Source organism: Chlorocebus sabaeus, chromosome 10 (assembly GCF_047675955.1).
Source record: "Chlorocebus sabaeus isolate Y175 chromosome 10, mChlSab1.0.hap1, whole genome shotgun sequence".
Classification (NCBI taxonomy): Eukaryota; Metazoa; Chordata; class Mammalia; order Primates; family Cercopithecidae; genus Chlorocebus; species Chlorocebus sabaeus.
Genome location: NC_132913.1, coordinates 74,697,660 through 74,724,772, shown reverse-complemented (window position 1 = coordinate 74,724,772; position 27,113 = coordinate 74,697,660). Strand labels below are relative to the sequence as shown.

Sequence of the window (27,113 nt, the reverse complement as noted above, 5' to 3'; positions counted from 1 at the left end):
ATTGTAAATTGCTTTAATTTTTTGTTCTTTAACAGAAATCCTAGTAAATTATCATTAATATGATAAGTAGAGTTCTAGGAGTTATTGTGTCTGTTTACTATTTTCAAGTCTTCAACAAAAATGTGTACAAAAATAAAAACCAAAACAAAACAACCCTCCTTTCTTTCACCTTGCTATTAATACTTGATAATAATTAAAGCTCCACTGAGAAGATTAAAACACAAAATTTATTTTTAAAGGCAGTATAATTTAGAATGATTGTGGAATTATACGACTATAGGTACAATAAATAAAGAAATATTTATCTAATGCCTGAGGAAAATATTTTAGTAATTCTATGAAAAAAATGTAAATATCTAAAGTCAACAATTTTTCAAGTGAAAACGACATAATCACTCTTTAAAAATTATTTACTCATAGAAAATATGTACATTCTAGACCAAGTGTGTTCTCATAACATAGATCTTTAATTCATATTGAAACATCACATGCTGTGATTCTGATAATGCTATATAATAACTCAAATATATTGTAAGCAAAGAGGTTTTTAAAAGTTGGAATCGATCAATAAAAGTGTGATCTTAGTAGCAGTATTTTCTTTGAAGTTTTTAATGTATCATAGAAATAATTTTGGTCATTAGTATAATATTAAATTATTACATTCATCAATATTTCAGGTCTTGACCCCTGAATTTAAGAAATTCTTAAAGACAATGTCAAATATGATCCAAAAGAAAATGTGATTTGAGTCTGGAGACAATTGTGCATGTAAGTACTGGGAAATCAAATTTTCTCATGGTAAAATGTAACATAAACTAAAATATTAACTTATTAATTACTGAATTAAAGAAACTTTGATTCATTGTTTTCTGTCTATAACACTATTTTTATTAAAATCAATACAGTGATTCATGATATTTTGGTTATATTTTTCTCAAGATCATCTAATAATAAAAACCCAGACTACCTGATAGAAGGGAAAACAATATTTGAAAGATTGCTACCACTAAAAAGAAAACTACTACAACTTGACAAGACTGCTACAAACTTCAATTTGTCAACTACGACTTGACAAGGTTGCTATAAAACAAGATTGCTACAACTTCTAGGTGAGTCATTGGCGAGGGCTAGCAATGGCACAAATTGTGTGTGACAATTAATGGTGTGCTCTCATTGAATGTCATAATAAAAATAATAAGCAAAACATGTGAACATGTAAAAAAGTTTTTGTAATTCTTTTTCCCAATTAGCCCTTTAATAAAAATCATTACTAGTTTCCTAACAAAATTAAATCTAAGCTCACAGTTCAGTGGCAAATATCTGTTGATTGGAAATTTTTTCTCTCCTTTAAAAATAGTGTTTGCATGTTCAGTGTATTAGTCCGTTTTCATGCTGCTGATAAACACATACCCAAGACTGGGCAATTTACAAAAGAAAGAGGTTTAATGCACTTACAGTTCCACGTGGCTGGGAAGGCCTCACAATCATGGCAGAAGGTGAAAGGCACATCACATCATGGCAGCAGACAAGAGAAGAGAGCATGTGCAGGGAAACTCCCATTTTTAAATCCATCAGATCTTGTGAGCCTTATTCACTATCAGGAGAACAGCAGTGGAAAGACCCATCCCCATGATTCATTTATCTCCCACTGGGTCCCTCCCACAACACGCGGGAATTATGTGAGCTACAAGATGAGATTTAGGGGGGGACACAGAGCCAAACCATATCATTTAGTTAAATGAATATTATATTATATGGCTACATCCTGACAATATGTCAGAGTAGGTTGCTCCTGGACTTCACAGGGTGTAAGCATTTGGAAATACACTCCAGCATTTCTTGTCTCTTAGAATTAGGAAGCCAGTGGGTAGCATTTTAGAGGCCATTTTTCACTAGCTCGGAATTGTATTTAGTATTACAAATATTCAAACAAACATTTTATTTGATACACTTAATTCCCTGAAACCTTATTTCAATAATGTAGATGACTTAGGGAATCTTTTATTTCCTAATTTTTTAAAAAATTGATTTTCAGTAGTGAAGAATAATTTCTATTAAATTATAAGGACATTTTTATGATGTACAGATGTTGATTCTCAAGAAATTGTTTCAGAACAATTTCCTTCCTTAAATTACTAAGCAGTCAGAAAATTGAAAATGAGATGAATACTTATAGAAAATAAAGGTAAGCTTTATAATAAAATGTGCTATAAAAAATGTTTATGTTCATGAAAACTCTTTATTTTAATGCCTTTATAATTTGATCCCAATTTTGGTAAAGGCAAAAAATGCAAGTTGTTTTCTAATTTCTTTCTCTCTCTCTCTATCATCTGTAAGAAGTTTTTCTGTTTGTAAGCCTAATTAAATTAAATTAAAATGTTATAAGCTCCTTAACATTTTATACCATAATGCTTTTAAACATTTGCAATTTTAATCTATTTTAATCTGCTGGGCAGGGTGGCTCACACCTGTAATCCTGGCCAACATGGTGAAACCCCATCTCTACTATAAATACAAAAATTAGCTGGGTGTGGTGGCCCGCACCTGTAACCCATCTACTTGGGAGACTGAGGAGGGAGGATCGCTTGAACCTGGGAAGTTCAGGCTCCAGTGAGCTGAGATCGTGGCACTGCACTCTAGCCTTGTTGACAGAGTGAGACCATGTCTTAAAAAAAATGATTAATCGGCTGGGCGTGGTGGCTCAAGCCTGTAATCCCAGCACTTTGGGAGGCCAAGACGGGAGGATCACGAGGTCAGAAGATCGAGACCATCCTGGCTAACACGGTGAAACCCCGTCTCTACTAAAAAAAATACAAAAAAACTAGCCGGGCGAGGTGGCGGGCGCCTGTAGTCCCAGCTACTCAGGAGGCTGAGGCAGGAGAATGGCGTGAACCCGGGAGGCGGAGCTTGCAGTGAGCCGAGATCCGGTCACGGCACTCCAGCCTGGGCGACAGAGCGAGACTTCGTCTCAAAAAAAAAAAAAAAAAAAAAAAAAAAAAAAAAAAATTATTAATCAAATCTTTAAAGTAAAATTATTGAATTATCGTGTAGTTTTAAAATAAATTTTCTGTTGAGAACCATCTGCATTTATTTCATAAATATTGATGAATTATACTTCTTTTATCTTCTGTTGCAGTTTATGTTATATAGCATATTTCATTTTGGCTTAATGATGGAGAAAAAGTGTACCCTGTATTTTCTGGTTCTCTTGCCGTTTTTTATGGTAAGCATAAAAATATATACGATTATGTCTGTTTTCGTTTCCAGTATACCTATAATTGATAAAGAATATTAAAGAAGTTACTAGATACAGAAATTAATTACATTTTTATATCCAATTGATACAGCAATAATATGTTTTCATTCGCTGTATGCTTTTAGTCCTATAACGGGCATAGAATGAGAAGGAAGTGGAGGGGATCAGAATGAGAAAGATGAATACACACAAATGCGTAAGACACCAGAGGAAAGTAATCAGAGATTGAAAAAGAAATGGAATGACTCTATAGTACATGTTGTACATAGTAGAGAAAATAGTTTCAACCAGAATTGTAGATTCAGAGTTAGATCTATTAAAAAAGTGATTTTTCCATTGATGTTTCTCCCATTCTGCCAGTTGATTGACATACCTTGATTGCAAGGCAATTTAGAACCATGCACTTTGTTTTAAATTAATTTCCTCATTCATTCATTCAAATTAGCAGACATTGATGTTAAACTTGGGGCAGGTGTGTACATAAGTGTACACACTCATCTGCCCCTGTACATGTATACACTGGGGATATGGGGCCCAAAGTCAAAGGTAGGCAAATAAGACAACAACTAGATTGCTCTGCTGGAGGGAGAAGTCATATACTTCATACATTAATTTTATTTTTAATTATAGTAATGAATCACCCATATTTTTCTCTACCTCAAAATAAAATATTGACCATGCTCTTATCTCATTATAAACATGAGAAACCAAGAGACCTACTCTTATCTACTCCTGTGGCAGCAGGAATTTTCTAGAGGTGTTTCCAAGCAAACACCACAAAGATGGAAACAATACAGAGAATATAGAAAACCTAAATGAGAAAACAAACAAACAAACAAAAAAACAAGAGTATATCCCTGTCAGCATTTGTATTTGAAAACATTTTCAAGTCTAGGAGAATTCCAAATTCTGCACTTCTTAGATGATATCTTTAAGTTGACTTCAGCTCCCACCCTCCACTGAACATTACTTTCCTGCAGGTAATTCTGTCAACTGATTATTGTAATTAAGAAATTATGACTCTTCCTCTTGAATTCATGTAAGATAGTGTATAAATCAGAGTCTGTATTCCAAGTAGGGATAAAAATGATACGGATTTATGCACTTTTACGGACTTTTATGTGGTTTTCAAATATGTTAATTTTCTTGATGTTCCACATTTCCATTTATTACTTGTGTAACACTACCACGGCATAAATCTTTATTTGGAAATTAAAACAATAAAGGAATGAAAGAGTTAATGTTAAATGGTGGTCACACAATGGTAAAACTTGAGCTTGAGTGGAATGTCATTTTGACTTTACTAAATTCAACTTCCTGCTAGAAAAAAGAAATACTACAATGAGGGGACAAAGGAAGGATAGGAAGATAACAGCTTATGGAATATAATTAATAGAAATTATGCAAAAATTACTGCTAAAAGTGTTAAAAAGAGGTTTATTTGGGCTTCATATTATAAATCAGAAAAAAAGTCATGTGGAAACTAAAGTAGAATTGAAGCTTAAAATAGTGCTACTATATTGGAAGAAAATAAATACATAACTTGTCCAAAAACATTACTGATGTGCATACAAGAAAAATTTCTATTTACCAACATCATAAATGACATTACCATTATTTTGATTATCAAAATATCATAACAATGGCAATACATTGTAAGTATTTCCACGTGCCAGATATATCTCCTCTGTTATCTTGATGCTATTTTATACTATTTTACAATAAGGAAGCAGAGGCTTACGGAGAGGGGACAGACAATATCTTGCCTTCATTCACAGAGCCAGGAAAACATTGGGGTCAGATTGGAAGACATCTCTCTCTACATTCCAGAACACATATTAAGGAATGTCCTGGAGCTGGCTATCACAGGCTTCTGAGAACCAACTGTGCTTTCCCACTCTGCCAATGGTGACTTCTTGTTGGTGTTTTGAAATTGGACATGGTGGGGATATTTATACCATGGAAATAGCAAACACTACAAATTGGGGATTTTTCCCCAGAGAGCCAGTTTATCTTCCAGTACATCCCTGCACTTGCTGTTTTCCACTGTGACAGACTGCCTTTGACAAACACATTTTCATAATCCTTTTCATGAAGTTGATGTTGTTGTTTTTTTAATCCCTTAGATTTTTGTTACAGCAGAATTAGAAGAGAGTCCTGAGGACTCAATTCAGTTGGGAGTTACTAGAAATAAAATCATGACAGCTCAATATGAATGTTACCAAAAGATTATGCAAGACCCCATTCAACAAGCAGAAGGTAAGCATGGCTACTTAATTGTAAATGCATTTGACATATTTTTAAAAGAAAACTACCCCCCTTGTATCATCATAAGTTCCTTAGGTCCATTGTTAAAAATAGATTAATTGCTACCTTTTTGTATATGTGCAGTTTTAATTAGGTTTGAAGAACATTTTATGACATCATGTTATATTGCCTTTTAAAAACAATAAAAATATGTGACAGTGATCTGCTTAGTATGATTCTTTTTATGGTGCAAAGATGTTTAAATCAAGTAAGTATTAATATTAACACAAAAACACAAATCTTAATGACAGTTGACTTTTTCAGTTTATGTAATTGTGTTTTTTTTTTTTTTTTTTTAACTACCTGCTTGACAGGAGGTTGCATAATAATATAATGAATACAAAAGTGTTGTTTTGCATAATACACACACTTTGCATAGTAGATTTGGTGGCAAAGTTAACGAAATCTAAGTGCTTCTGTTTTCATTAAGATATTCTTTTGCTTTTTTGGGTAACATTTATTGAGAGCCTACTAAGCACCAGATGTTTGCCTAGATTCTGAAGATAAAAGATGAGTAGCACAAGCAGAGTTGCCAGATAAAGCAAAACAAAAACAAGTCCTATATTTTACCTGGTAACCTTAAAGAAAGGGTTATTTATTTTCAAAATATCAAATGTAAAACTCACAGTAAAATAAAATTTAAAAGACTCTTTAGATATTTTTAACGTTGAAACCCTTCCAAGCCTTCTTACTATCTATTATGTAAAAGTAGATTTTAAATTTAATTGTTGAACAATAGGAATATCTTTGTAAAGTTTCATAATAAAAGTATTCTGTGGTAAAAGAAGTTTGGAATCATTGCATAATACATCTTCTTGAAGTTTCATGATATACTTTGCAATTTTAAATACCGTAGAAAGTCTTGCAATAAAGAGCTATTTTTATTTCAACTTTAGGTCTCTAAAATCCATTTGACCAGAGAAACTTTTTTCATGGAATACCCACTTACATCTCACTCCAATGCCATAAAACACAATTTCAAAAATTCTGCACCTTGCACTCTATCACATTACCAATGCTGTAGTGAATTAGATAGATTCTTTTGGAGCTGTGATATGGACATATCTGAGATGCTTTCTAAAACTACGTCAAGAATTTTTTTCCAATAGGCCATAAAATGTATTTTATCTAGAAATATATGAATTCAAACTATTTAAATAATTGTCCAAAAAATGACAGGGCAGAAAACATTATCTAGGGAAACATTAAAATTTTGTTCAATTTACTTGAACTTACAGGCCATCAGAATTTTGTTCTATTTTCATGAGGGCTAGATAAATTCCAATATTGCTTTGCAAATCTGTTAAAAACAATAAACATCTCACTCAGCAATCAAGGCTCTATCTCTACCTGACAAGTTAGAAAATTATTTTTGGGCCAGGTGTGGTGGCTCACACCTGTAATCTCAGCACTTTGGGAGGCCGAGGTGGGCGGATCAAGAGGTCAAGAGATTGAGACCATCCTGGCCAACATGGTGGAACCTCGTCTCTACTAAAAATACAAAAATTAGCTGGGTGTAGTAGCGCGTGCCTGTAGTCCCAGCCACTTGGGAGGCTGAGGCAGGAGAATCACTTGAACCCGGGAGGTGGAGGTTGCAGTGATCCGAGATCACACCACTGCATTCCAGCTGGCGACAGAATGAGACTCCGTCCCCCCCCCAAAAAAAGAAAAGAAAATTACACTCTTGATTATAGACTGTTACAACATTTGAACATTGGCCGTTTAATTTACCTATGCCTTTAAAAAAACTATATATCTTAATGTAAGAAGTTCCTTCTTTAATTTTGGAGAAAAATGTGAGATTATTAAACATTCAACTTTATTTGAAAAGAAAAGGAATGAAGAGCCAGAATTTGGTGAAGGGGCCTAAATAAGTATCTTTCAGTGTTACAACGGTGTAATAGGAAATATTGGAATATTGATTTGCTTGCTTCAGAAAATACTAACAGCTTGCCCTGAGAATATAGTTTCTAAAATGAAACATGTTTCTAATTTCCCATTGTTTTCTTATGTTAAGCATAGGGACACTAATTAATCACTACAGTATGGCTAAGGACAACTAGCAAAGACCATTTGATTTATTAAACAAATAGCTATCTTTGACAATTAAAATCAAATCTAAACTTTATATATTTAGATATTTTTAAATTGAATTTAGAATTTAATTCACAAATTATTATAATATTACTTTGTGGGAAGTCAAATAATTTCTATATATAGATTTTTATATAATATCTGCATTTTCAGTAGATAGCCTTTACTCCACATCAGTGTGAAACCACTTTTAAGACTATGTCTTCATGTATAAGTAGAGGGATTTAATTATCCCTAATTTTTATTTCCCCACTAAGGCGTTTATTGCAACAGAACCTGGGATGGATGGCTCTGCTGGAACAATGTTGCAGCAGGAACTGAATCAATGCAGCTCTGCCCTGATTACTTTCAGGACTTTGATCCATCAGGTAAAAGCAGAAATGTGTCTACATGTCTCCTTGACATCTATTTAATAAGCCCGAGGTTTATTAAATTACTGTTTTCCCTTTTTTTTTCTTTTTAATTTTAAAGAAAAAGTTACAAAGATCTGTGACCAAGATGGAAACTGGTTTAGACATCCAGCAAGCAACAGAACATGGACAAATTACACCCAGTGTAATGTTAACACCCATGAGAAAGTGAAGGTATGTCAAAATTCTGAATTGAAATTTAACTTACACTATCTATTTAAACAGCTTGTTTGTCCAATACTGTATTGAAGAAAATAAAGTCATTATTCCATTCCCTTATAAAGTCTTTTCATAATGTAATTTGAGAAGAATAATGAAGAAATATATCCATGGAAAAAAATTATTATTGATTTTGTCATTACACTGAAAAAGCAATCCTGTTAGGTAAGAGTGTAATTTACAAGTCAATGTTTCAGTATTGGGGTTTCAAATTTTCCAAAGAAAACATACCTTAAAAGTGTAAGAAAAGGAAAATCTTTCATTTGCAGTGGAATTTCTAGAATGACCTCTGAAACTGCACACAAGTAAACAGGATAAGCCCAGCAGGGTTTAAAGTGTCCTGGCTCTCCCTCAGCAGAAGGCTCTCATTCTGACTGGCTCTTAGGTCATTCGCGTTAACGATCCCATCCTTAAACACTACACATGGGAGTCAAGGTTAATTACACTTTGGCACTATAATACAGTTTCGATAGAAAACGCTTGCATGTATTTGCATGTGTTTGTAATAGAGGCAGTTTATTTCAGTGATTACAACTGTGAGTCCTAAAACCTGATCTCTTCTTTCTGCTTCTTACCAGCTGTTTGACCTTAAAAAAGCCATTTTACATCTCTCTGCTTCAGCCCCCTCATACATGAAATGAGGGTAAGAATAGATTCCGTCCTCATTATTTTAATAGGGATTGATTTAACATAAGGGAAATACTTAAAAGATTAGCATATAGTAAGCTCTTGATAACTACCAGCTATCGTTATGTTTATAAATAGTATATTCCCAGCTTATTCAGATGAGAATTGGAAGAAAATTATACAAATACATAATAAAGTGGTAGGTTACAAATAAATGGAATACTGACAAATTAAAAAAAAAGTGAAAACCATGAGAAAGAACACATTTGTACAGATCATAGAATCTTCTAAGTTAACAAATTGAGATTTGCCTCTGAGCTTCAAATTTGCCAAGGAAAAAGAAACTCAGTTGGAAAAGAAACCTTTATCTGGCATTTAAGTCTGAACAAAACAAATCATCATGTAGCATTTGTTTGAAGGTGCACAAAATATAAAATACTAGTTTCATATAGTATATAATCTAGAGCAATAAAAGTATTGCCTTATAGATTTAATATTTGACTTCTAATTTTTTAAAAAAATATTTAAAAATAAAAAGGCATACAACTTACAAATTTTGATAATTTCACTGGATGGGTATTCTTCATTCCAGACGCATTCAAGTATTTATTGGTTTGCAAACTCATCATTGTAAGGCTATGAGATCACATATTTCTAAAAATTTAGTTTATTAAATTGAATTTGAACTTATGCATGTGTAGGATTATGGATACTTATAGTATTGATATGAACCAAATTTTTTTGTTTATACAAATTACAGACTGCACTAAATTTGTTTTACCTGACCATAATTGGACATGGATTATCTATTGCATCACTGCTTATCTCGCTTGGCATATTCTTTTATTTCAAGTAAGTAAATTTAAAATATTTTAAGAAAATTACTAGGTGTGTTGGGTGAATGCCCCATCATGTGCATATTTGTGTCATGTCTGACAAAGTATACAAATATAGATAATTTATAATGTTTGAAATAAGTTGAATGTTTAAAATAAGTTGAAATTAAGTTAATCTCAGCTTCGTAAAATATGTAGAGGAGATGGATGAAATATCTCAACCTGAATTTTACAAAATTAGTAGGCATATAAAAGTGAAGACATATAATAAGGAGTCCAAACTAATATATAAACCTAACTGTACTTGCTTTGGGAACTGTTAAATATTATAGGCCTTCTTAATTGTATGTTTAGCCTTTGGCCAATTTTAATAACAGAATAAGTGTCCATTTTAGAAACTGGAATTTTGTGCAAATAATAACAATGGCATTTAACATATGTCATCAAAAATATAATCTAAATACACTTTGTTTAGGGTTTTTCCTGGTTTGGAGGGTCATCATTAAAAAGGTGTGACTGTACTTTCAATTTTACCTGTAATTCACTCCTTTTTGAGGAGGAAGAGTCAGCTCCAATTTTTTGAACAAAGCAATCAACAATCAATTTTAAATTTCTAGAAAGTTAAATTCTAAGTCATGCATGCATTATTTTATGCCTTCACATGATTTTCATAATTTTGATCATCAGTAATAATTATAGAATTCAGTGTGACAAGAGTAAGTAGCTATGTTTCATTGTATCTTCATCAGCATTGTCGTCATCTTCTGCTCCTTCCGCTCTTGTGGCTGCTACCGCCGCTGCTGCTCCTTCTCTTTTCTCTTTCTTCTTCTCCTTCTCCTTCTTCTTGTTCTTCTTTTTCTTCCTCCTCCTCCTCTTCTTCTTATTCCTCCTCCTACTCTTCCTCCTTCCTCCAACTTCCTTCTTCTACTAATTTTAAACAAAGAAGAGATATATATACATATATAAACCTATAATTTTAATATCCTATTAAGCAATTTCTTATATTTTTCTAGTTTTATTTCATATTGTTTCTACAGTTTTAATTATAGCATTTAAATATTTGAACTATTTTTATAACAGCATTATATAATTAGCACTTTATATGTTACTAAGCAGTTTTTAAACAACTATTTGAGCAGCTAAATAATTTTTCATTTAGTGAGTGTACAAAAGTTGTTATATAAATTCTCTATTTCTGAGTATTAACATTGCTTTCATTTTTTCCAATTAAAAAACACTGCAATGGACATTTTCAACTATAACTTTTCCCATAGTTTGTACTGTTTTCTCAGGCTACATTCCCAGAGTCTTGGGATTTCTTGGTCAAAGGGTATATATCTTTTTATGGCTCTTGAAACACATCGTCTCAAAAATATCTCAAAATGAACATGTTCAAAACAAATTCATAGTATCTACCTCCTTCTAACCCAAGTTGGTTTTCTTTCAGAGTGACCCATCTTTACAAATGACACTACCAGAAATCCAATTACATTGGCCAGAAATTTAAGAGTGATCCATGATACATTTCTCTCATTTTTCTTCTCTGTCACTCTTTCCTTATACCTGGTGAACTTAACCTTTTGAAACCCTTCTAATCTATTCCATTTGCTGATCACTACTGCCATCACCAGCAGTCTTGTTTTATTTAGCTTTAGTAAATTCACTTTCTCTCTTCATTTAATTCTAAACAAGGCAGCCAGAATAATAGTTTCAAATATTTAGATCAAATATTAATCTGATTTTACCATTCTTTGCTTTAAAATTTTTAGATTTTCCATTGTAATTCATATAAAACCAAAATCATTAACTTGCCCTGCCTGTTATCTTTGCCTCCTCCCTAGTCTAATTAAGTGTATTTATCTTTCAGATCTAAATTTTAGCATCGCTTCCTCAGTGAAATCTTCCTGAATTACTCATTGTAATATTTCCAGAATTGCAATTAATGATAGTAGACATAGGGTAAAATTTTTATTAACATTTGGAAGACCACTATCTCTGCAAATTAAAAAAACTAATACAGCTGAGAGTCTTCAGATTAAATGGTCTCTTTTTATGTTGCATGTTATAAGTCAAAATATCCAAGCACATTAAATTTTTGAAGAAGATAAAGGTAGGCAGTATAACAATTACATTTGCCTGTCAAAACCAGTGGCTACAGGGAGGACAATGGTTTCTAGAATTCTAAGTCATACAGTCCCAAACAAGTTAGAATTTAGTAAAGATAAGTAAAGTCCTGCACCAATTTCCTAAAGTCAAATGCAAAATTAATTATGTTCCTTCATGTGAAAGAGTCTAAGATTTAATGGAAAATGCTTGCTGTGAACTAATTAGATAAGAGTAGAGCTGCCAAGTGAAAACAATACTGCAAGCCAAATGAACCAACAAATGTACAGTATTCAATTTTAAATCTCTAATCAGACCACTTATTCACCTGGTTCACTATATGAGAGCAAAGCAAGATATCATAAAAATTAACTTATCAAGTGAAGAAATTGAAGAAAATATCAACTGATCAGGGCATCAAGGTACCATACCAGGAGCGTTAAGCCAGAAAAAGACAAAATATATAAGGCACAATGTATGACTTCAAGAATCCAAATTACTATAATTAAGAATACAGTTGGTACAATAACAAACAGAAAAAAAAAGCTCAACTAAAAAATAAAAAAAATGAATATAACTAAACAAAATGTAATGAACCTTGCCATCTGCCTTCCTGTCACTCAGGGTTTTCAGACAGAAATTAGCTGTTAACCTATCAGGAAAGTTGAAGTAGATGGCTTTTCTATCCTGGGTTCATAGCTGGACCTGAGTATCTTTAATGCTCTTTCCAAGCCCAAGAATCTACAAATGAAACAGTAATTTAGTAAAGAGGATTAGAATGAAAGAGTTATCTTTTTAATCAAAATATACAATCTCCATATCAGGGAAGTTGGTATCTGTCAAAGTATTTTGCAAGCTTAAAGTAATCTACACACGTAAACTGTATTTCTTATTGATAAAGAATTGGAATAAAGTCATGTTCAATATTTTTATATCTGTCTTTATGTATGTTTTATTTAAGAACAAATACTATTCAACTGACACTCACAACTAATTTTAAATTTTAATTGAAGGGTTAAAACTTAAAATCAGAGAATGTTTATTTCATCTATGTAGAAGTGCTTTTTTAAAAATGATATTGTGTATATATTTACTAAATTATTAACTTTAAGGATGCAACCTGTAGGCACATTCCTCTTTCCGAAAGAGAGGCCAGAAATTTGGTTCTCCCAAATACTGTTCTCATGTTTTACATATAAATAGGCCAATTTTTTAGAAAAATAATATTTTTTAAAAATAAAGATTACTGTGTGCAATAAATACATGCATTTGTTATTTGCTAAAATGCCCATGCTTTTAAACAAGATGTATAACATGCTACATAGGCAAAACTTTGTTAAAGGAAATGAGTGTCTTGCCAATATAAGAAATTTGACCTCTACATAAAAGAAAAAATACGTTTTTCGAATAATTACCTTGCTTCTACTTGAAGTTTTTACTGAAAGTACAATTAACTGTTTATTCCATATAGTGAACTGAAAGGAAAAAAAAAGAATTTTTCAATGGTGAGTTAGTATGAGGGGTATGAACTTGAATTGAGGCATAACTTAATTTTAATGGATAGTATAAGATAATGATTAAGACATGGGATGTATTCCAAACTTGTCATGTCTATTTGCTAATAGTATGGACTTAGCCTGATTTTGCTTTAAATAAGCCCCAGGGATATGTGTGTGTGTGTGTGTGTGTGTGTGTGTGTGTGTGTGTTTATAATGGGTCATGATGTTATTTAAAATACTGGGCAAAGTAGACTCATATAGGACCTGACATTTAGGAGCCCCTCAATAAGTAGTAAGAGTTACTAATTTTTTCATTAGACTGTATCAATCATACAGGCACTCAGAATACATTTATGTAGTCATCTGAAATACTCATATGTAACAGTAATACAAAGTAAAATAAACAAAACAAAACAAAACAATGAGTGTTATTCTGGAGATACAAAGACCTGGGGGACACTGAGAAAGGAAAGAACCATTCTAACTCATAGAATCTGAAGATTCTTGAGGTGATACTCTAATTGAAGCAAATGCTTCAATGATGGGTAAAACTTCAATATATAGAAATTATAAGCCATAAGCAGTGAAGAGATTGTCTAGTCTTACACCTAATTTTACTTATTTTCTAATTAATTAAGTAACATTTTCAAGATTTCTCCTGATCTGTGTTCTATCTAGTTCACTTAATTATTTTAATTGACTCTACAAATCTTTAAAAATGAATTTGAAAAGAAAGAAGCAAAACTGCAAATTTTCCTTTATTATTATAATTCTCAGGCCTTAGGTAAAACATGAGAAACCGTCTTCAAGTAAAACTCATGTATAGCATTTTAAATATTTTCTGTATGTCTAGATGTCATTACAGGAGACTGTGTTCTTTCTTTCTTTCTTGTTTTAGAGATAGGCTCTCACTGTGTCACCAGGCTGGAGTGCAGTGGCACGATCATAGCTCACTACAGCTTCAAACACCTGAGCTCAAGCAATCCTCCCCCACCCAGCCTCCCAAGTAGCAAGGACTACAGGCACATATCACCACACCCAGATAATTTTTTAACTATTTTTTTCTTTAGAGATGGGGTTTAATTATATTACCCAGGCTGGTCTCAAACTCCTGACCTCAAGTGATCCTCCTGTCTCAGCCTCCCAAATTGTCGGGGTTACAAGCATGAACCACTGTGCCCAGCCTGAGAGTGTTCTTTAGACAGGCAGAATTGGTCTCAAATTCCACTTTGTCACTTACTTGCTGGGTACCATGGAACATGTTTTTTCATTTCTGTAATCCTCAGTTGTGTGTGTTAAAAATGCAGATCATATTAGTATCTACATCATAGATTTGCTATAAGGACTGAGATAATGGTAGGGTTATCAGTGAGATGTAGTGTTAATCAGAGTGTCTGATTCAAAAAATGTTATCTATGATTGGCATTGTTCTCACTTCTTATTAGTCCATTACAAGGTTTGAATATAAATATTTAGCTCTGGTAGGTATGTTATATCAGTAAGATCTTTAAAAACAAAATTAAATAGTTCAGGTTCTAGTTTTAAATGGACCATGTTTATAAAGAAAATATTCATGTAAAAAAATAAGTAAACATTGAACATTTTTGTAACCAAATTAATAATATAATTATGATAGGAAAAACTATGGTTAAGTAAATCAGTCAAAAGTAATAAGATTTTTTTATGACCAGAAGATAACATGTAGCTTACTCCATTTTTGAATCAATATTAAGGAATTTTTAGTCTTTGAATTTAGATACGTTTAACATTTATTCCACAAAATTATCTACCGGACATGTCACTAGAATTAATGAAAATAATTTTATAAAGTTAGCTTTATGAGAGCAGGAGTCACCTCTGCTTTGTTTCTTTATACATCTCAGGGCTTAGCATAGGATCTTGCACATAGCAGGCGCTCAATAAATTTTTAAGGAATGAAGACATGAACTGACTTTGAAGCTAACATATAGGACAGACTTGCCCATGTCTTATCTGTGACCTTCAACATGTCCCTTAAGATTGTCTGGCCTTATTCGTCTCCATCAACAAAGAAAGGCATTAGACTAAGACTCTAAAATTCAAATCAGTAGAAGCATCTGTGTAAAACAAGATGAAAGACTCTGCAGCTAGATCCAAGGAAGAACAGGGCCACCTCAGAAAATACTGAATTTGAATGGTTCATGAATCATGTTCTTGTGAAGTCAGGGGCAATAGAAATTATTAGCTTTCGTCCAACTAACCCGAAAACAATTCCTAGAGGAGCTGATGTTTCACAGAAAATCATTCATTGTGTATAAAAATATCTATTAGCAGATCCTTTCTGTTTCTTAACCCAGTTCCTGATACTGTAGTTATTCTTGCTTACTCAGTATGGGAAATTTTTTTCCCCTTCTTTGGTAATTGAGGGTCACTGACCCACCCTAATAAAAACCAAGAACCATACAAAAAGTTGATTTAGGATACTGTTTGTTATTTTTTATTTAGAGAGAGACAAGTCTGCCACTCATCCATTCTTTAAATTAGAAACAGAGAACACAAAACAGTATTCACCAGATATACTTCAGTTTTATATTAGAGTCAATTAAAGGAACAAGTCAGAGCAGGAGATAAAAAGAAAGGGAACAGAGAGGGAGGGGAAAAGAGAAAGAGACATAACTTTAAGGCTTGCCAAGCCCTGAGAGGCAATGACTCTTACTCGTAATGATTCTTGGAAAAACAAAGTGGAACTCTTTAGATAAAAATAAATAAATAAATAAACTTTACTGGAATTAGTTACAAATTATATTTTAATTACTGTTTAAAATCAGAGAGCAGAGCAAATCTCACTCTTACAACCTAGACAAAAGGCTTCATCTTTTTTCCACAGAAAAGAGAGCATATGACATCTATCCAACTTTTATAGAAAAAAAGAGAAAATGCTGTTTTATTTTATTTTATTTATTTTTTTAAAGAACATCTTTGCTAACATTCAGACACTGACCCTAAACAATTTAAAAGCCAAGTTGCATATTTGGAACTATGTAAACAATGATATCTTCTGTAGGTACTTGCATAGGTCCCAAATAAAATTCAGAAAAATAACCTCTATCCAATTGGTAGATCAAAGCATTCAAATTTAACTTATTAAAATAACCTGTTATTGCTTGTATTTCTGCTTCTCAGTACAAATGACCAAAATTCTCATTTTTTTCTTAGATCACATCTGAATATATTTAAACAGTATTGTGAACTGTTATCTCATTTCCAGTTTCTTCATATTTTTTTTCAATTAGAGCAAGTATAGTTTTTCTTTAAGCTATAACTTTTCTCTGAAAATTGTGCAAGATTAATCTTTTGTTGTTGTTGTTGTTGTTGTTGTTGCTGTTGTTGTTGTTGTTGAAATGGAGTCTTGCTCTGTCACCCAGGCTGGAGTGCAGTGGTGCCATCTTGGCTCACTGCAACCTCCACTTCCCTGGTTCAAGCGATTCTCCTGCCTCAGCCTCCCACATGATTAATCTTTAAAGCATATTTAAACACAGCTATTAATGAATTTCTACGTGGAAACCTATAGAGTTTGCTCTACTAATTACCCTGATGTTGTACGTGTTTTGACATATTGGAACTTTGACTTTTCATTGATTTAAAACCTGGCAATACTGCACTGTCAGAGGTTTGACAAGGACTGAGTTGAAAAGTAGTCATCTAGTGTTCCCTGAACAGCACACCCTTCACTGCCTACCCAGCATAATCCTTGCTCTCTTAACTCACGGTACGTTCATTTAGTCATTGTAAATTTGTTATACACTATGGTCCTGAGATATAGCCTATTCTGTGGTCTGTATCCCAGGCTTCCTTCAGCTTAACATTAGATATTATTTATTTAACTTTTTTTTTTTTTTTTTGAGACGGAGTCTCTCTCTGTCGCCCAGGCTGGAGTGCAGTGGCGCGATCTCCGCTCACTGCAAGCTCCGCCTCCCGGGTTCACGTCATTCTCCTGCCTCAGTCTCCTGAGTAGCTGGGACTATAGGCGCCCACCACCACGCCCGGCTATTTTTTTTTTTTTTGTATTTTTAGTAGAGACGGGGTTTCATCGTGTTAGCCAGGATGGTCTCGATTTCCTGAATTCGTGATCCACCCGCCTCGGTCTCCCAAAATGCTGGGACTACAGGCGTAAGAACTATAGGTTTTCTTAAATGTTTTATTGGGTCATACTCACTGAGTCTATCTTCAGATTAACGAATTTTAATCAATTAGTGAACATAAAAATCCATCCCTCTCAAACTGAATGTTGTGAGAGGTGAAAACATTCTTATTCCATAATGTGAGATCGTGCCAAAATGTTTCAAATATGTCCATTTTAGCTGCATCTCATTTCCAGTTGTTCCAAAAGTGAATTGAAAATAATTGCATTTCTACATAGAGTATACGGTTTGAATGTGGACAGAATAGTGCAAGAAATAATGGACATGCTTTAACATTAACCTGTTCTGCTATAAGGTCACTGCTATTACTGGCTTATGGAGAAGAGTCCCAGGTATGGAAATATAAATACAGTAACTGAATTAGATAATTTGGACTTCAGATATAAAAAATATAAAGCTACAAATCCACATTAAATATGCATATTTTTATTCCTACGGATATATTTGATAAATATGCAACTTCAGAATAGTGAATTTCATCATATGTGCTATTTAATTTAAGCATACCTAAATTTTCATGGCAATAGAATGACAATACATTTTGAAAATTATATCATTATTTGAATAGATTAAAACTTTGTTATTTGAAATAGAAAACAGAAATAAATAGCATTTTTTCCCAAAAGTCAGAATATATTTTACAATTGGGTTTTTCATTATTATAGACAGTTTATTTTTCTAGATCATACCCACAGACATATATGAGAAGAAAATCAAAGCACACTCTCAAAACTGTAGTATATTTTTAGTATTTAGGAAAAAGAAAAAAACAGAGTGACTGGATATTATGCTGCTAACATTTGCTGATGAAACATTAAGATGTCAAAAACCAAGAAGGTCTTACATGAAAGAGATGGGGATAATTTTTAAAAAGAATAAAGTAAACAATTTTTCATTAATTATTAAAAAAACTATATAACATAAAAGAGTATGAACTTCAGAATCAAAAAGCCATTCAGTAAGTTATGTTCTTTGAATTTAATTTACTCATTCTGTAGAATGGAAGAAAAGCCATCGTGGACTTTTACCTTGTACTCTGTCACATGGCCTGTTCTTGCCCCTCGGAAACTTTAAGCTCAGGGCTTCGACAAACAGGGATGTCTTCCTATCTGGGATTACATTGTTTAATTTATGTGCCTATTTACCGTCTGCTATAATAGGAATCACAGGAGGTCAGGGTTTTGCTTTGTATTATTCACAACTGTTTCCCCAGTTCTAGTAACAGTGCCCAAAATATTACTATCCAATAGTAAGTGACTAGCAGGATAATAAAGTAGTCAGAAGCCTTATTGCTTTCTTGAGAACTTCAAAATTCAAACTCAATAGATCACTTAATAAGAGTGTAACCTTGAGAAACTTACCTCCATTTTATTAAAAGATGATAATACTTCAAGCAGTTGTTAAATATGATAAGGACTTTCAAGTGCTTATCTCTGTGCTGGGGATATTCTAAGGGTTTCAAAAATCGTGGCTGCTATCATTATAAATTTTGCCTCTGAAAAGGTTTTTGTTTGGTTGGTTGGTTTTGGAGCCCAAGAATCACAGGGATTCAGAAAGTCTTTCTTCTCTTGGTTTCCTGCTCACTAGAACACCAGGAAAAGCAGCCTTACCAAAGCAGTTCACAAACGGTAGAAAATCAGTTGTCCATACAAAATGAACATGGCTGTTCCTTATGCAGCCTGATACTCCTATGTTTCATTAAGTCAGCAGCCCTGAAATGCAAGGGCATGGGATGAGGGAGCATAATGGAGGAAGAGCAATCATTTCTCCTCTAGGACCTTCATGGAACACCTTGGTTGGAATACTCACACTCTTTCTAATCTGGCCTAATCTAATTTGGATCACCAGCAGCCTCCAAAAGAGAGCTACTGAAAGAGGTTATAGACTTCTCATATGTAAACATGTGATTCCATCAACTTGAGGGTTCCATTGAATAGACAAAAGATAGTCACACTACTGATTCTTTTAATGTATTTGTTGTTTTCTGCCTATTGTTTGTAGCAATGTTCAGACTGACGGTTTCCTTTTGGATACATTGTTAGTGTTTTTTTGGGGGGAAAGATCTGAGAAATTGGAAATTAAATTAGATAAGGTAGAATAAGAAAGCAATACTTTGTAGACTGTGCTATTCTTATATTGCTTGTACCTTCCCCTTTCATGATTCATTTTGCTCATAATTAGTATTGAGAAAAGTAGTTTGGAAGTTTTTAGCTCATGTGAAAAGCAAATGGAAAACAGAGGCAAGGTTATTGTCCATATACTGGCAGAACTTTGAAGATGGAGTACTATAATATTTGGGATCTGCATGACAGTGAACCTGGCAATTTGGTAACAACTATAGAAAGAATGAAATTTCTTGGGAAGATAATTTAGGTTGCTTTATGTATTGCCCTTTATCATATGGAAATTCTGTCTAATGCTAATTCCTGTTTGGTAAGAAAAAATGATTATTTTTCTGTTTGATTGAGTTACTTAAAATATACATATTTTAATATAAAGGAAGTTTTACATTACTGAGGTAAACCTGCATGCTATTCTATTATTTGTACCTAAAACCCATTAGAGCATTTGATTAAAATCAGCAATATGATAATTACGTTAAAAAACAACAGCTAACTTAACATGGAGTGTTTATCATGGGTTAGATGTTACGCTAAGAGTTTAAGTGATTTACCTCCTCTAACTTTCAAGTCAATCCTATGAAGTACAATTTTTATCCCTAAATTACAGATTAGAAAATTAAAGATTCAAGATCTTAAATAACTTACCCAAAGTCATACCGTCAATAGATGGCAGAGTTCAGATTCACTGTCTGAACTACACATAGTGACTTGACGCTACTTGCTTCTAAAATTGTTCCAAAAGTGAATTGAAAGACACAGTTTCATTACATATAAAGTATAATGATTTTGTTGACACAATAAAATCAACTGCCTCTGTAACTCTGCTTGCCAAAATTGCATATTGAAATAGCATTTTAAAATAATTATATGTAAAAAATACGAAATAGAAACAATCCGGACCCACAAACCACATTTTCTGTTCTGTGGTTATGCTGGGATAGAAAGGGAGATTATAAAATTTAAAGAAAGCGAAGGATTTTTGTAAACGTTCTCTAAGCCTCTAAGATAATTGCTTTTACTATTTTGAATAAAATAAAAATATTTAAGAATTTAAAGTAGGTAAAGTTTGTTACAGGTTAGTATTTGAAAAAAATATACAAATATTTTAGGGCTTCATTTGAACAAATCATGTGTTTACCAATGACATGTTTTTGGTTTTCACTTACAAGTTGATTCTATTTGTACCAATCTACTTACATGTGTTAAGGAATATGTTTAGAAAAAAACAACATGCATTGTCAGAAAAATCTGAGCCATTTTTACACTAGACATTGATAGAAACCATATGTTACTCAGCATCTGCATTTGTTCAAGTTGCACAGTGCCTGGAGGTAGAAATGGAAGAAACTGAAGCAAAAGGTTAGTATTTTAGACAGTAGGACATATTTATACAACACTAAATGAAATGATGTGGCAATGGTCCAGTTTACTACAATTTGGGCAGCTAAACTGGATATCAGAGTTTCCAAAGCAGAAGTCTTTGGTTTGAGTTATATAGGGTGGATTATCTAGTCTGACCATGTTATTGGGTAATTGTGTAAAACACTCTGAATAAACTTTAATGTCTTTGTAATGAAATTATTTAATGCATCTTCTTAAGAACTTGTTTTGTCTTGATATTAAATATTCAATAAATTTCAAGGGAATTTCATTCTATTATTTTAAAACTTTACCCATAATGATATTGTTTGGGTCTTAAAAAGGGAAATATGGTATATCCTTTTATCCCATACTAAGAGAATAAGAAGTCATTTGTGTGTGTGTGTGTGTGTGTGTGTGTGTGTTTGACTCACAATAATGACATTTTTGGAAGAGAGTATATACCGGCAGCTCATTTTTAAGTACTTACTTTTCAAGACAAATTTAGGCAGGAGCAGGTTCCAAAAACAAAAAAAAAAAAAAAAAAAAAGGGAATTCTGACAGGAACAGAAATACAGAACATCATAGAGGATGTTTAACTTTATACAAATAGGATTAAACTTTAACTGTATACAAGAGGATTAAATTTTTTCATCAACTAACTACAGTTAGCATTTCATTTTACTCCCAATCTTTTCACATGTGAATATTATTAATATAAACAGTTAAAATATAAATGTATTTATTATGTTCCTAGCTCCTATCTTTCAGCTCTTCTATCATGTCTTATTTATTTTATTTCACTTTTTAATTGACATATAATAATTGTACATATTTATGGGGTACACAGTGATGTTTAGAAATCTATAATATATAGGGATTAGATCAGGATAATTAGCATATCCATCATCCCAAATATTTATAATTTCTTTGTGTTGGGAAAATTCAATATCCTTCTTCTAGTTGTCTTTAATTATTTTTCTAATTTTTACTATCATGCAATATGCCCACATAATCCTTCTAGCTATTTAAAACTACATCTTAACTATAGTCATCCTACAGTGATACAGAACACTAGAATTTATTCCTCTTATCTAGCTGTAATTTTGTATCCTTTAACAAATCTCTCCCTATCTCCACCTTCCCCCTACCCTTTCCAGCCTCTAGTTCTACTTTTTTCTTCTATGCAATCAACTTTTTTAAAGCTTCCACAAATGAGTGAAAGCATGCAGGCTTTCTTTCTGTTCCTGGTTTATTTCATTTAATGTACTGTCCTCCAGTTCCATCCGTAACACAGTGAATGAGAGAAGTCCATTTTTTTTTTTTTAATGGCAAAATAGTTCTGTTTTTGAAAGTCTCCTTCAATGTTTGCTTTCCTTTATTTCAACTTACTTCTTACGAATATATCTTACTTGCTGTTTAAGCAAACCTTCTCAATCTTTTTGTTATAGTTTGAAAACTATGAAATTTTATTTATAGATATGTCTTAGCCAATGGACTTAGATATATGTGTGCTCCGCAGAAAAATGACAAAATCACCCAGTTAAGAAAAATGCTTTACTTTTTTTCCCTTGATGGTAGCTGAGTTACTTATATTGTATTACTAAAAACATGTATATTTGCATGGATAAGCAGTTCCTTTCTAAACAATACTTGGCACTCAATAGACATAGCTAAGCTCAAAGCAGGCATTTTAAAATAAGACCATATGAACAAATGTTGTATGTCTATAACTTTCATCATGGAACACTGATGAATTACAGAAATAAACCACACATAATATAACTGATTTGAAAAGAACATTATTTACTAGACTTTTTCTGATATTCATTAACTCTCTTCATGCTCAATGAACAGAAAGTAATTATGTCATTGCTGTGGCATTTTATCAAAAATAGGATTGTCTTTCTCTCAGTGTTGAATTTTCCTAAGTAATAGCAGGAATCATGCCACTCTTTTTTTCAAAACTTTCAAAGATTCTTTTTTTCTATAGAATATAATCAATAATCTGTAGATAAGGCCTGATTACTGCCTCCGTCACTACTCCTATACACTACAAAGTCAGGCCAAAGTAAACCACTCTTTAATATGAAAATACTAGCTGGTTCCAGTTGTTTCTATTTTGATGGATTCCAGCTGGATTTCACATATTTGTTGGCATATGAATGTCTTACACACACTCAGCAGTCGTTCCGAGAGCTATCTTGCCCATGCATCCTTTCATAGAAGTCTTGTAGAAGGCATATATTGACAATTTAAAAATATTGATTTGGATCAAATATTCCTCCAGGCTCTTTAATTACTAGAGCTATATATGGAATCACTGACCTGTAGCTGGAAGAAAGGCAATTTCAGAGGCAATATACTCTAAACTGCATTTTTAAATATAGAAAACCTTGGCATCCCATCCTAATTCTAATATCCTGGGCACACAGTCTATTTAAGATAAAGAGATGTAGTGATAAAATTAGGTAAAGGTCTCCTTAAAGTTTCCAAAATAGAAGCCTTTGGCTTGAATTATATGGTGGATTATATAGGTTGATCATATTGATGGCATTTAAAACACACACACACACACACACACACACACACACACACATCATGAAATTGTATGCCTCTAGTGAAATAATTCCTCAGGTCTTCCTTCATATGAGTTCACACTTGACATTAAATATTCAGGTACAAGTGGATCCCATGCTATTATTTTGAAACTTTAATCATAATGAGCCTTTCAGTAAATGCATTATAAAGGAGGTAGTGCTTGAACATAGGCAGGCAGTCATATGTGCACAATCTTCTTAGAGTAGAGGTGGATTCAATCTAAGAGTGACATCACTTATCATTAGTGGCACTTTTTGTTGAAATCTACTTCTATGTGAACTCCACACAGTGAACTCTCTTTTGTTTTATAAAAGAGGAACTCTAGTAAAAGGTGGTATTACTTTTACCTTACATATGGCTGCACCAATTAGAAAAATTCAGTAAAGCTGAGCAAATCTCATTGGTTGCTAAGTTTACATTTTTATCAATTCATCTATTCTGAATACTTTGCTATTTTTTTCCAGATTAGTCTGTGTAATGACCATCATCACAACAAAACACACAGTTATATTTAAACAGAACAATATATATGGTATAATGAAAAAAGAGTTATCCACATGAGAATCTGACAGCAAATACAAAGTGTTCAAATTAATCAGTTGCATAAGTTTTGATCAATTATCTAACTTTACTGAATCCCAATGTTTGCAAAATGAGTTAAACTATTAATTATGTTCAGAAATTAATAGAGAAAGTTATGTAGAGGCCTTGTACAGGCAAATTTTCTAGCCCTATGTATATTTACCTCTACTGGAGCAACTCATTTGTCTCTAGGTTTTAAGCACTTACAGGTTTTCCCTAATTAAGATTTTATAATGAGTGGATCTTAGGGAGAAAAAATAATTCTTTCAAAAGTGGAACAGCTGCTATGAATTGGGAATGTATCTCATTTGAATAATGATTAATAAATAAATATTTTATGATGTGAACACATTTGTTTTTCTTGCTTTTTAGGAGCCTAAGTTGCCAAAGGATTACCTTACACAAAAATCTGTTCTTCTCATTTGTTTGTAACTCTGTTGTAACAATCATTCACCTTACTGCAGTGGCCAACAACCAGGCCTTAGTAGCCACAAATCCTGTAAGTAAACCAAGATTGTGCCCTTGGTTCAAGGGCCTAATGGGAAAGGGGGAACATGGCTGATAAATGCATAATGTGTATAATTAAGTACACATATATGTATATTTTCAAGTCTGACATATATGTATATTTTCAAGTCTTTCTATCTTGGGGAATATTGAGAAATATTTACTTTTCTACATTAGAATAGAGCTACATCTACTCCACAGAGTATTCCCCCAGAGTATTCTCAATATTCCCCAAGATATAATGAGTGAACATCAAAAAGTGTAATATATTTATTTGCTTCAGCTATTTATACATATACACATATCTTCACTTCATTTTATAGCTGTAGAATCCTCCTGCTATGATACATAATAGTTTATCACTACATAATATTTATTCAATCCAAATGAAAAACTCAAAGGAATGAACTCTGCATAGTTCGAAAAAATAGTACATGCACATGGAAAACTTATATTTTTTGTATCGGGTTGACTTTAAAAAGTCAATAAAACCAGGAAAAGAATGAACTGTACGTATCCTACTTGAGATTAAACTTCATAGCATAACGTTTTAAAAGGAACTACAGTGTTCGATCTCAATAAACATTTATAAATTGTTGCCTTACAGGCCATATTTTTAAAACATAGTTTAAAACTTACTTATCTAAATGTATATATTTTGTGTAAGCCATATGCATATGTAAAATGTTTAAATTAAAATATCTGTATACATAAACATACATTCAAATTGTAAAAATTATCTGCTTTTATAATGTTTATGGAATATTTACTATATTTTGTATATGTGTATGTGTCTATATAAGGTGTTTTTTAAAAGAAAAAATTAGTGACTGAAATCAGGAAGGGAAAGAATTGTTAACAAGTGGGTCAATAAACAGTCTCGTGTGTGTTTTATGTGTGTTTTTAGAGTAACTTTCAAAATTCTAAAATTCCCTGCATCGTTTGCACATGTGCATCCGGACTGCTTAATCTTGTATATGTTCCACTCTAAAGTCATTGGATTAGAAAACACACTGGGGTATAATTAGCAACATATAAATCTGGCTAATGTCCTGCCATTTTAGAGTGAATTTCTGTAAGACAAGGAGATTCAGAGTTTTGTCTTGAAGCTGCAGAGCATGAGATTCTAAATCTCGTATTTGTACACAAAGATGTGTTTAATAAACACATTATAAATTGTCATATATTTTTGTTTTGTCTGTATTACTAATGCCCTGCATAGAAATATTTTTCTGCAGTATGTTCTTAATTCTTTTTTATTGTAATGGTTTATCGATTAACTTTTTGAATGAAATCAACAATTAGAAGCCCAATTAAATATAAATATTTAAAAATTCTTTAGATAAAAAGTTGAAGCTGAGATTTGTAATTTCTTTCCATATAGTAGACTATCTCATTTTCACCTTTGAGTGAACTTTAATATAATGCTGTGTTTTACATAAAGGTACATTATTTAAAATTTAATGTTATGTATTCTGCAGAGACATTTAATGAATAAATAGGTTTTACAAATATCCTTTAGTTAGGAGGCATTGTATATAATGAAAACAAAATTGGAATGTTCAGGTTGTAGATATGATTGATGTATAAATATTAGCAAATCATTTAACTTCTCTGGTACTAAGTTTTTTAATCTATAAAATATATGCCTAATGATAATGTACACCTCATAGGACTACTATAAGAATTAAATAAAACAATATTTGTAAAAGTATTCTAGGCTAACTCCTGGGCAAATGCCATTACTACTATTCTGTGATAACCCAATATTAACAATCCAGTGCATTTTCTTTTCAATTTTATTTTTGGTTAAAAAAACTATTTCAAAAATAATGATAATTGCCACTAAACATTTATTGATTTTCAGACTAGAAACTGGAGCCAATAGGAGTAACAGGTCATGTATTTTTGGGAAAGCTTTAACTGTATTCTCCTCTTTAAGGGAGTAAACTGTCACTCTTACTCTTTTGTGTTTTCTTTGCTGTAATTTGAATGTCTCTCTTCCTTGCCTCTTTTAAAGTAGAGAAGCAAAAATGGAGACCTCAGGAAAAACAGAAGGGAAACAATAATCTGGTCCTCTTTTTTACTTACACAAAGCCCTCAAACCCCATATTTGGATAGGATAACCTATGGATATATTAGATGATTATTTAATAAGCATTTGTATGAGGAGCATGTAACATGCAAAACTTTTCAAGTATTTGGGCACTTTTAATGAATTGGTTGTAAAATTACTATTATTTTCAGCAGAATGCAACAGTCAAGGGATTCATGATGATGTAAATAAGTGTAAAGTTATTTATGTGTGACACTTTTATACTTATAATTACATAATAACAAAAACACATTCAGAAAATACACATTCACTAAATAAAGTAGATTTAGAATTTAGACTTTTTTCTGGAAGAT

General features: G+C 32.4%; 1 protein-coding gene across 2 annotated transcripts in view; it reads left to right on the top strand.

Moving 5' to 3' along the window:
• Positions 1-27,113, top strand: part of CALCRL (calcitonin receptor like receptor) — a 102,657-nt gene that overhangs the window by 58,257 nt on the left and 17,287 nt on the right. For both annotated transcript variants that reach the window (XM_007965579.3, XM_038001869.2), the window contains 8 exons: positions 678-768; positions 940-1,109; positions 3,137-3,223; positions 5,383-5,515; positions 7,915-8,025; positions 8,129-8,241; positions 9,674-9,765; positions 24,570-24,696. In XM_007965579.3, coding sequence (XP_007963770.1) covers positions 3,140-3,223; positions 5,383-5,515; positions 7,915-8,025; positions 8,129-8,241; positions 9,674-9,765; positions 24,570-24,696 — 660 coding nt within the window. In that variant the 5' untranslated portion in view covers positions 678-768; positions 940-1,109; positions 3,137-3,139. The remainder of the gene's footprint in view (positions 1-677; positions 769-939; positions 1,110-3,136; positions 3,224-5,382; positions 5,516-7,914; positions 8,026-8,128; positions 8,242-9,673; positions 9,766-24,569; positions 24,697-27,113) is intronic.